Below are 12311 nucleotides of genomic sequence, written 5' to 3'. Positions count from 1 at the left end.
CAATTATTGATGTGTTATGCTTTTCACTTATCACACTGTGAGTTCTTTGAGGATCCCGATTATTTCTTGTCCATTCTCATGTCCCCAGCACTTGGTGCACAATAAAACCTTCAATAATGATGAATAAGTGAATAGATGGGTAAATGAATAGTATGGAAAGTTGTTACTCTTTATATTAGCAAGCTAGAATCTAGGTCCTAAAGAGTCAGATAACAGAACCAGGCTGCAATTTGTTCAAGCAGTCTCTGTTATTCACCTTTGTATTCCTGTGGCTTAGCATTCCTGGTGCTTGGCATGCATAGGTTATCAATAAAATGCTGTTTGAATCAATGGATGAATAATGATAATAATGAGCACTTAAATTTTAGGTGCTTTATCTCAAAATATACAATTTTTTCTTAATATTGACTGTATGAGGTAGAAATATTATTAAGTCTATTTTATAAATTTAAACACTGAGGCTCAAAGATATTAAATGGCTTGTCCATGGTCATATCTCTAGTAAGCAATGGAGCCAAGATTCAAATCACTGCAATAATGTGGTATTACAGGCAACCATAAAACCTCAGTGGTATGCAACAATAAACATTTATTTATCTCATGAATATGTGGGGTTCAGTTGATCCTGGCTGGATTTGGCTGATCTTGCCTTAGCTTATTCACATGCCTGGACCTTCAGCATGTTGTTGGTCAATCCACGATGGCCTCTGCTGAGATAATTGGGGCAGTTTGGCTCTACGTGTCTCATCCTCCATCAAGTATGTCATTGTGGCAATATGAGAGGAGTGAGAGAGCAGGCCCAATGCACAAGGATTTTTCAAGCCTTTTCCTTCTCATGATTACTGGCAACCCATTGGCCAAAGCATTCACAAGGCTGAGCCCAGAGCAAGAAGACACTGCCAAGTTACATAACAAAGGGCGTAGGTACAAGTAGGGGTGAAGAAGTGGAGCCATTAATGAAGTCCATCTAACACACAGACCCAGAACCATCTGATCCCAAAACCTGAACTCTTCATGATTTTTCTACACCCTCTCTGCAGATAAAAGGGTGTAGAAATACACATACAGATGTAAACAGGGCCTGGTTCCTATCCCTGAAAATTTATATTCTAATGGAGAAGACCAACATATTCAAAATCAGCTGTAGTACATGGGAGACTTCAATATGTGCTATAAGAGAGGCATAACAAAGTACTGTGGTAGTACAGACAAGAGAATAATGCATTCTGATTAAAAGTCTCCTTCAAGAGGCAGTATTATGTTGTGGGCAAGCATCTGAACGCTGGCTTTGGTTTAGAGAGTGTCACTATCCTGTGTCACTGCTAGCCATGGGATCTCGGGCAAGTTAAATTCTCTGTGCCTGTATTTCCTCATTTGTAAAATGGACATAATATATCACTTCTTGATAATGTATTTGTCAGGAATAGAGGAAATGATACAAGAGTACTTCAAAACGTTCATGAAAAAATAGAATTGAAGGATAATACAATTTTTCCATGAATGTTTTGAAGTACCCTCTTATGTGTAGAGCACTTGGAACTGTGCCAGACACATAGCACGTGCTTAGCAAAGGTGAGCTATTATCGTTTGAGCAATCGATGGAATCTTTCCAGGTGTGAGACTCTGCACCAAATCCAAGTCTATTGGGTTCTATATTGGGTGTCTGGTCTCCCAGAAAGGGGCTGTTCTACCAATGCAGACTTAACAAGCATTTATTGAACAACATGTCAGGTACAGTGGTAACAGCTGCTGTATAAGTTGTTTGGACTCTCTTTTACCAAGTAAGAAATTCTCTTCTCTCTTCTTCTTGGCATTTGCAACCCTTGAGTCAGGGGATAGAATCTTGTTAGAGATTGAAAAGAAGGCTTTCTGGGAACTAAGAACTAGTCAGTTTTGCTATCTCTGTTTTGAATATAACATCTTTCCTTTTTTTCTTCTCTTCAGCATGTTTGGTATGGCATACCTCATCTGCAACAGAAATGAGCGTTACCCTTTGCTGGGTAGGTAGTGGGCCTTGATTTTAAACTTCTTTATTGAACTATAATAAAACATACAGAAAAGTACACCAATGTTAAGTGTGCAGGTTAATGAATTATCACAAAATGAAAATATAATCATCACCCAGGTCAAGAAATAGAAAAATAGCAATATTCCTGGAACCCCCACATGCTCTCTCCTGCTCCCTTTCCCCAAAGTCTTTTAACACCCTAGATTACTTATTCCTGTTTTAAAATTTGATATAGATGGAATCATACATTGTGTAATTATATATATCGTCTTTTATTCATGGTATGTTAAGGAATCCGTCCATGTTGTTGGGAGTAGCTGTAATTCATTCTCTGTCATTACTATGTAGTATTCCATTTTGTGAATATAAACAATTTATCCATTCTGCTGTTTCACATTTGTTTCCAGTTTTTGGTTCTTATGACTAACACTGCTATAAGTGTTCTTGCACAAGACTTTTGGTGAACGCGTGTATGCATTTCTGTTGAGTATATATGTAGGAGTAAAATTGTCAGGACAAAGGATATAGTTTTGGAATCCTAACCTTTCTGCAAGATTGCAGATGTCACATTAGAACACACTGGTACAATATGCATTTCTCAGTCTGATCTCTTTGCCTTTTTGCCCTGATTCTTTACCAGTATCAGTTAAAGATCAGGCCCATATACCTTACCTTAAAGCTATAGCCAAAACCAGATTGTCAGAAGTTAGCAGTATGGAAAATGCCCTTCTTTTTACAAGAGCTCCTGTAAGTGAAATTGTAACAACATAGATGACAAGAAAACTGTAATGAACAAATAGTGGCTTTTTAGGGTCAAAAATGCATACAGCAGTCACAGATATCAGGGCCTTGTTTAGACAGAAACAAGGTGCACATATTTCAAGTCAAGTTGACTTAACCTCATTTTAGAATCCAGCTAAAGACAATTCATAAAGTGTATCCTGTATGTGTTCTGTATGAGTAGACCACAAAGAGCTAGAAGATTCGGCTGCACAGCCTCTTGAGCCTCATCTTCTGAGTGCCTATGTGAGCCTCAGGCCAGAGAAGAACACAACACATCTCACAAAATTGAAGTTCGAATGCATTATCAGAAAGGGAATGTTTCACCCGAAAGAAACAATATAGTCTGCAGAGCAGTTCTCACTAAACCATACCCAGCAATTTACATTACCAAACAAAGCATTTAGCTACTTTTTATAAACAATCTATACTTGGATTAACGGTTCTGGTTTTTAACAAAGATGTTAGATAGTACCCAAGTATGTATTTGCTTTATCCATGAATGACAAAATAGAACTTCCACAGTCATCTGTCCAGCAAAGAAGGAATAGTTGAGTCTCCAATTCTTGATAGTGATTGCTCTGCTTTTAATTTACAATTCTTCCAACTCTTTCCTGTCCACTGAGATTTCAAAGACTGTGAGCTGAGTTTCAGATTTCATCCAGGGCATCCTGTTACATGTTTTCAAAAACACACAAGAAAAATAACAGTGATGGGGTTATAACTCAAGGTGATTTTTATTTATTTTCTTTTTTTATTGAAATATAATTTATTATACATATTTGTGGAGTACAGAGTTGAATATCAATACTTTTGTACAATATCTGATGATCAAATCAGGATAATTATTATACTCATCTTTACAAAATGTAATCATTCTTTGCTTTATTTTTTTTTCTTTTACTGTGTTTTCCATTTTTTCTCAGTGAGCATGTTAGTTTAATTATCAGAAAAAATCTTCAATTTATTTTTACTACGAATTTTACTAAGGATAGATTTCTCTTATGATAGAAATAATCTATACTTGTATTTATTTTTACTAAGAATTTTACTATGAATAAGTTGCTCTTATATAGAAGTGATCTATACATGATTTAAAAAGGCAAATTGAATTTTCTTATCACTGAAAATTCTTCTACTAGCCCTGAGGGGCAAGTTTCATTGGTAGAGGGCAAGTTTCCTTCATCATAGAATTGGAAATAAAAACATTTTATCCATAATTGTTCAATATGGGACCCCTAACTTTAACAAATTTATTTCCTAATGTAACAATTTACAGATTACTTCTGGCATGATGTAGAAAAAAAATAAAATGGAAAAGAAACAAGCTTTAGGGTTAGATAGCCTTGGTTTAATTCCTGGTTGTACAATCTAAGCAAATCTCAGTTTTCTACACTATAATTAAATGGAATTATAACAAGCTTTATAAAAATACTTTCCTTCACAGCTTGTGGTAATCAAATAAAACTGTAAAACCTCCTTGTCAACTAGAAAGCTCTAGAGAAAGATTTACAAAATTTTAAAAGTGCTCAGGGCATCAAGAACATCCGTGAACAATGCCACGAAAGTTCCAAGGATATTTTTAGAAGGGTTGTCGCCATGTGCTTTTTTAAATACCCCTAGCCTATTTTATGTTGATTGAGTTTGCTCCCTCTTTTAAAAAAAAAAAAATGACAGGACGTGATAAGGAGATCAAATACTTCATGTGTATTATGAAGGAATTTTTGATATCTAACTGCAGCCGAGTACTGATGTATGAAGGATTATCAGGATATGGAAAAAGCCAGATACTTATGGAAATCGAGTACCTGGCCCAAGGTGAGAACCACAGGTGAGTGTCTCAGAATTACCACTCTTTGTGAACTCAGAGAATCCTGATATCCTTAAAGAGTTTCACTAATTTTTATTCTCCTCTTCTTTATATAACTTGCCTTATGTAAACTATCCACAATCTACAACTGTTGAGTGTTGTGACCTTTGTGCTGAACAGATAATTGATGGTAAACATATTCAACTAAGAGAAAGAGAAACTGGGCTGACCCCTGGAAATCCTGATTCAGGTGGAGCTTGGGTATTTTAAATCTTCCTAAGTAATCCCAATGTGCAGAGAGGTTGAGAACAACTGACACGGATGTTAAGATCAATGTTAGATTTAGTCTGCAGAACAGACACATAAGTTTATCCAGCTAGCAGACAGGCAATCGCCAGTTCAAACCATTTAGCCCTGAGAACGGGGACAGAGAATAACAGGTCTCTGGGTTTTCCTGTGGAAGACAGAACTAATGTACTTAGCTCTATTTTCATATATGGAATGTAATGAGGGCTCTCTTTGGGACAATCCATCTAGCACCCTCAGAGAAGTGAATAGTATGGTATTCAACAACAGTAATGATGACCGCGACAATGATGATGGTGTCTCATAGCCTTTCACCATCTAACCTAGAGGCTATGAGGGGAAAATGCTTGTTAACTGTGTATTATTTTTAGCTGATTTCTAGCTCTCTTTAATGTCAGGCCTGAGAAATGCAAGTTTTAAAATACCTTTAACATTGCTGAGGGGATAATCACAACAACCAGAAGACTTTTATTTATTCAATCACTCATTGAATTCCTACTGTGTTCCAGGAAATGTTAAGTGCTGTATTCATTTGCCAGGGCTACCATAACAAAGTACCGCAACCAGGTGGCTTAAACAACACAAATGTATTGTTTCATAGTTCTGGAGGCTAGGAGCCTGAGTTCAAGGTGCCATCTGTGTTGGTTCTCTCGCTGGACTATGGAGAAGAATCTGTTCCAAGCCTCTCCCCTAGTTTCTGGCCATCTTTGGTGTTCCTTGGCTTGTAGAAGTGTCACCTGGATCTCAGCCTTTATGTTCACGTAGCATTCTCCCTGTGTACTGTCTGTGTCCCAATCTTCTCTTTTTATAAGGATACCAGTCATATTGGATTGGGGCCCACCCTACTTGAGTATGGTCTCATCTTTACTAATTACATCTGCCACAACCTTCTTCCCAAATAAGGTCACATTTTGAGGTCCCAGGGGCTGAAACTTTGACATATGAATTTTGGGAGAACATGAGTCAACACAACAAGTGCCAAAGTCCTGAATATGAATAAGACCTGATCCCTGCCCTAAAGGAGCTCTCATAGAAGAAGAGGAGGAGAGAGATAACAATAAAATAGAATGTGGTGAGGGCAATGATAGAGATGGTGGAAGCTCAGAGGCAGAGGGTTGTGTAAGCCAACCTGGGGTGTCAGGGCAGGTTTCCAGGAGGCTGCTCCTGAGCTGAGACTTGCAGAGGAACAGTGAATGAGGGACTGTGAGGAGTGACACCACTCCAGGCTGAGGAGACAGCATAGAGAGGCAAGCCAGGGAACTCTCACCCACCTGTTGTTGGTGGAGAGCAGATCACTAGGCAGAGAGTGGCAAGAAATGACAAATGAGGCCTTGGAAGGTCTTGTATGTCACATAAAGGTGTCTGAATCTACACCTTTAGGTGATGGGAGCCGCTGAAAAATTTTAACTGGGAGAGCAACACAAGAAGAATTGCATCTAACTAGATCCTTCAGGTTTTCGTGAAGGTGATGCATTCAGAGGGTCTTGACACTAGGGGGTGGAAGTGGCATGCTATTGCGGTAGCATAGCTGAGCGTGCTAGGGCCTGACCAGTGGTTGTAGGACTAGAAAGGAGGGGGTTGCTAGGTTAAGTTATCAGGGCCTAGCAATGTGATGGAATGATGGGAGTACATCAGAAGCAGGAATAAAGAACAGCTTCCAGATAGCTTGGTAAATCTCTGTCATCAGAGCTATGAGGTATCAGAGCTTTCCTTTATTATTATCATCTTTATTATTTCCAAAAAAATATTTAAAAACTCTCATCTGATTCTTGACTTTCTCATAAACAGGATTATTGCTATTGCATTAACTAAGATCAGCTTCCATCAAAATTTTAATACCATCCAGATACTCATGGCCAATGTATTAGGTCTGGATACTTGTAAACATTATAAAGAACGACAGACCAAACTTCAAAATAAAGTCAAGACACTGTTGGATGAAAAGTTCCACTGTCTTCTTAATGACATTTTCCATGTCCAGGTAACTAGCTAGTATTAGACTTCTGCAAGAAATAGCCATGGGGCAGATGCAGCACCTCCTCCCTAATGCTTCATGACTTAGCATCTCTTTGGCCTTTATTACCCTTTTCTTTTCTCATCTGGAGCATCCAGATGGTGAGTAAATGGTTCCCAGTCCTCCTTGAATGTGCATCCACATTCTTGAGACATATTGGAGGTATCTAGAAATACCGGACTCAAGAAAATCTAAACGGCCACCTGCTGATTTATTTTTTTCTCACATTTCTATCATAGCTATCCTATTCTGGCTAGTCTGGGACATACAATCACTCTGCTCCCACAAGTAATTGCCATGCAAAGACAGTATGCCTTGTTCTTTCCTGTTCTGTTAGAGTCCATGGCATAGGGTCTTAGAGCTGGAAGGGACATTATGGATCATCTAACACATGAAGGTGCAGAACAGTTAAGTGTTTTGCCCAAAGTCGCACAGGTAGGAGTTCCCTTTGCTATTTTCCCATACTCAATATTTTCGTAATTCTTTGTACAGTTTCCAATTTCACGGGAGATTTCCAGGATGAGCTCCTCGAGAAAGCAAAAGCAATTGGAAACATTGTTTATGAAGATTTTGGAGCAAGTAAGAGCATTTGTGGGTAAAGCAATGGGGGGAGGAAACCTGGACAAATCACCACAAAGGCAGATGGTTAGAGGGGTTCAGACTCCAATGACAAGAAGCTTTGGAAGTATGTGAAAACTTTATACTAAAGGGCGTCACTCTCCTTCATCCTTCCAAACGTGAGCTAAGATTCTGCTTGGAATTTGCATATCCTTGAAAGGACTCTCTTAACATTACTCTGGGGAGTTTGGCCTCTCCCAGCCCTCTTTTTTTTTACATTCTCTGGATGAGATGTAAGATACCAAAGCCTGTATATATGCAGGCTCTGTACTCAGACTATTGTGGTTTGAACTTTTAGGCCTAACGGTAGCCAGTGACTTTATGCTTCTGTTTTATCATCTATCAAATGGGGGAAATAATAGTACCTAGCTCACAAGGGGGTGTAAGGTTTAAATGACTAAATTATATATAAAACACTTAGAACAGTGCCTCCTTCATAGGAATCACTCAACAAATGTTAGCTGTCTGAGTAATTTTATGACTCCAACTGTCCACTATACATTGATGATCACCAAATTTATATTCCAATCCCTCCCTCCCTTATAAGTACCAGAACCATATTTCCAAGATCCTTTTATATACTTCACTTGGATGTAGTAACTCACACTGAGTTCAATATCTGATACCACATTCATTTTTTTTTCTACTACAATGCCCTTTCTTCCTCATCCTGATCCTGATCCTTGATTTGGTTAATGGCAAATTCATTCGTGCATTATTTAATGTTATCCTTGCCCTCTTCCTCACCCCTGTACCCCATATCTACTCAATTGCCAAGTCCTGCTGTTTCTACCTTGAACCATCTCTGGAATCTCCCTGTCTTCTGTTCCTACTGCCATAGTCCAGGCTTTTGTCTTTTCCTGGACTATTTCCATAGCTTTCCTCTAATCCCTGTGCTTCACCCCTCTCTACTCCAATTCATTCCCCATATAATTGCCAGAGTAAATGCAAATCACATCAACCCACACTTCATTCTCTCCAAATAAGTCCCAGTGCTAATAAGATTAAAGCCAAAAAAATTTTTTTTTTAAACCTGGAGAAATGCTACTCATCCTTCAGTATCACCTGTTTGGTGAGAACTTTGCCAAATCACTAGGCATAACTAATTCCTCCTCCACATGCTTCTGTAATGCTTTGAACACATTTATTACTATACTTACCACACTGTGTTGCAGTTCATTACTTATTTGTCGGTCTGTCTCCCTCAGGAGATTCTGAGCTTCTTGAGGACAGGGAGCCCCTTACTCATTTTTGTATCAGCAGTAGAGTGCCTGGCACGTAATAAATGATCAGTATAAGTTTGTTGCATTGTATTAAATTTATAGTACAACCTTCTGCAACTTCAGTTATATAGGCAAGGCAATATTAGGAGTTCCTAAATGTCAAGCTTTGGATTATTTGCACCACAAGTGTATCTAAGGAAGTTCTTTAAAAATATGGATTCGTGAGTTCTATCACTACATGTTAAAGAAGGAGGGCTTGGGTTGAGCCTAGGAATCCATTTAGTTGTTTGCTTTTTTTTAAAACTTCTCAGTTGGTTCTGATGCAGAATCTAGTTTGGAAATCCCTGCTGAAGCTGTGCTTTGACTATCTGCTATGACAACAGTCTTTGGATCATTAACTATAGGTGTGAACTTGGGCAAGTTACCTAATTTCTCTGTGCCTAAATTTTCTTAGTAAATAGATATCTGAAGGTCAGCCAAAAGTAAAGTGCCCACCAAACTGAGAAGGTATCTTAAGACCAAAACATGAGGCAGGCACTTCCATGCCGTAAGGCAAAGAATTTTATTAAAAGGGTGATTTACTTATGGGATGATGTATCAGGTGGGCAATGACCCAGAAGTGTACACGAAGTTTCTCTGTGCCACATCCTGGTCCAGTGCAAGTTTTTACAGACAGTTCACACAAAGCAGTGGAAAAAGCCAAGAAGCAATTACTAGCTAAGAAACAAGCTAACATCACTAACTCCAAATATCTTATGACTATGATTACTATCTTTTGTGGTCTTGTGCTGCAGGTAGCCAGACCTGATGTTGCCATACCAGAACTTAATCATTAAGTTCCTTCTTTGTAGTCAGCAAGTTGTTTCTACCTATTGTTTTAACTACCTTCCCCCAATTACTGTATAACTTCTGTGGACAGGGTTCATACAGAGGACATAGCAAGTGGTAAGGGCTTCAAGGTGGAGTAAGTTATGTTCACAGTCTCACACAGATTCAATAGTATCACTTCTCATGGATGTTGTGAGGATTAAATGAATTAATCTATGTAAAGAGAGTCACACAGTGCTTGGAAAACAATAAGTACAATGTAAATGTTGGCTTTTATTCACATTAGAGAGAACCCAATTCAACCTCCTCATTTGATTTTTACTTATTTGTTTATTTGAGGCTGGCCAGTAAGGGGATCCGAACCCTTGACCTTGGTGTTATCAGCACCATGCTCTAACCAGCTGAGCTAACTGGCCAGCCCTGATCTCCTCATTTTAAATTGGAAGAAACCAGGGCCAATGATGTACTAGTGAATGAATTCATGCTTTTGTAGTTCTGCTTTACTGTCCTCATTCATAAGTAGTTCACTGCAAGGCCATTACATGACTAATACTCACATCTCTGTCTGCTCCATCTTTTTTAAAGATAACAGTCAAAAAGAAAACAATGTAATGCTACCCCACCCCACCCCACCAGACCCACCAGTAATTAAAATGTTTTCAGGGCTAGTGAAGGGCCAAGCATTTGGTGACAGAATGAGGCCATAGGAGTAGCCTTATTATGTATATACAATAAGCCAGGTTGTAACACCTTATGATGATTGTCTTATGAAATTTGTGGTTTTGAAACACACAAATAATTTTAACTTTTGTAAAAGCACAGAGGAAAAGAATGAGTTAACCCAATCTCTTCTCAGAGGAACAGGAAAATAAGCCACAAGCAGTCTGGAGCAGTGAGAATTGGGGAGAAGGTTTTCTCCATTTAGACGCCTCACCCAATGGGAAGGCAGGGCCTGCTATGCAGGTGGCTGACACTGAAATGTAAGCTTCATATTTTGTTTAAGACTGTATCCCTAGCGCCTATTACAGTGCCCGACCCTAACAGATGCACAATAAATGCTTAATGAGTGAGTGAATAATTCAGACTAGTTAAGAAAGGATCTGTATGAGAAAAGGGACACGTAATCTTCTTTTAAGCATTTTATATATATATATATATCACAGTTCAAACTAGTATAGCATGAACTGCCATACATACCCATACATAAGTATAAAATCCTGAAGTCTTACAGCATTTTTCTGTTTCTCTACCTTGTCCAGACAGTGAAAGAGGAAAGAATCATTTTCATCATTGATGAGGCCCAGTTTGTGGATTCAACCTCCTGGGCCTTTATGGAGAAGCTTATCCAGACTATTCCTATCTTCATCATCATGTCCCTGTCTCCCTTCATCGATATGCCCTGTGCAGCTGCCAGTGCCATAATGAAGAACAGGAACACCACCTTTGTCAGCCTTGGTGCAGTGCAGCCGAAGGACATCTGCAGCAAGGTCTGTCTTGACCTCAACGTGAGCAGCATCCCCAAAGAACTGGACTTGTAAGTAATCTGTTTCTATCCTGAGGTCACGATATCTGCGTTCATTCCCCAGGTCCAGACTTCATCAGATTCCTTAGGATGTATCTCGAAATATTACAGTATTTTTGCTGGTGCCACCTTTCGAAGGGGCCATTCATTATGCTTAGGTAGGACAGATGTTGGTCACTTTTCCATGTTATGACCCTCTTAAGCTTTCTCAAACTTTACTTAGTTGGTTTGTTTCTCTTTCATCTTTCTGGGTATGGGTATACTCACTTTAATCAGCAGTGGCTGAAAGCTTCATCCTGGACAGGTGACAGGACAGGCAAACTGGTAAGCATTAAAGGCTACAATATGCAACTAAGCGAGGTCTTACTTGGCTGGCAATAGTGTGGTCTGGCATTGGTATTCTCTGTCTGTGGCAGATGTTGCTGACTCTCTAGTGAGTGCTATCTTAGCTTTTCAGTGACTCCTCTGCTGGGATCTTGACAGCAATCCCCTTAACAACACAGACAACGTCTCTTCTTTGGCTGGCTGTTTACAACCCACCTGCATCCATTCTTTCTAACGGGGTTGCCTTGTTTCTAGAAGAAGGGTGTCTTGGACAAAGGCTCATTTAAAATAACTCCAAGCATAAATTTCTCTCTCTCTCTCTCCTTCTCTCTCTTGGATTCTCTGGACTGGGCTAAAGAATGTATACCTGTGATAGACATAAAGGAACACTGAGAAATCTCAAGGCCCAGAATCAGAACTGAAGAGAGACTTATATACTATCTAGAAAAAAAATTTCTCGTTTTCTAGAGATAAAAGGACTAGTTCAAAGTGAATCATCATCAAAGTTCCCATGCTACAGAGATGTACAGGGGGATGAAATTTGAGATGATGGCATGAAGGAATCCAGCTGGAATATTTAGAAAACTGAAAGGGCGGGAGTCAGAGAACGGTGTAAGGATGCAAGTTGGAATATAGAGAATTAAGACTAGAGAGAGCAGGCTTTATTGGGGCTTTTTTTGTTTGTATGTCCTTGGTGTTTCTGGGTTGCCAGATTCTTCAGCTTCAAGTCTAGGATGTATGAGGCAAATATATGATATGTGTATGTATATATATATATCATATATATATGTGAGGAACTTTAAAAAGTTCATGGAAACATTTATATCATCTTTCAATTCTATTTTCCGATGAACTTTTTGAAGTACCCTTGTGTATGG

The 12311-nt window shown here is 38.9% G+C and overlaps 1 protein-coding gene and 1 non-coding gene across 2 annotated transcripts in view; one reads left to right on the top strand and one right to left on the bottom strand.

Annotated features, from left to right (window-relative positions):
* Nucleotides 1-12311, top strand: part of ADCY10 (adenylate cyclase 10) — a 68539-nt gene that overhangs the window by 19382 nt on the left and 36846 nt on the right. The window contains exons 12-16 of the mRNA XM_063106503.1: nt 1945-2000; nt 4466-4619; nt 6693-6885; nt 7411-7497; nt 10847-11121. Of these exons, the coding sequence (XP_062962573.1) occupies nt 1945-2000; nt 4466-4619; nt 6693-6885; nt 7411-7497; nt 10847-11121 (765 nt within the window). The remainder of the gene's footprint in view (nt 1-1944; nt 2001-4465; nt 4620-6692; nt 6886-7410; nt 7498-10846; nt 11122-12311) is intronic.
* TRNAI-GAU (transfer RNA isoleucine (anticodon GAU)) lies at nt 9929-10003 on the bottom strand. The gene has a single exon. It is a non-coding gene; the product is annotated as a tRNA-Ile (tRNA).

The sequence above is a fragment of the Cynocephalus volans genome, chromosome 8 (assembly GCF_027409185.1).
Source record: "Cynocephalus volans isolate mCynVol1 chromosome 8, mCynVol1.pri, whole genome shotgun sequence".
Classification (NCBI taxonomy): domain Eukaryota; kingdom Metazoa; phylum Chordata; class Mammalia; order Dermoptera; family Cynocephalidae; genus Cynocephalus; species Cynocephalus volans.
The sequence above is the reverse complement of the archived record's forward strand: the minus strand, read 5'-3'. Positions and strand labels throughout refer to the sequence as shown.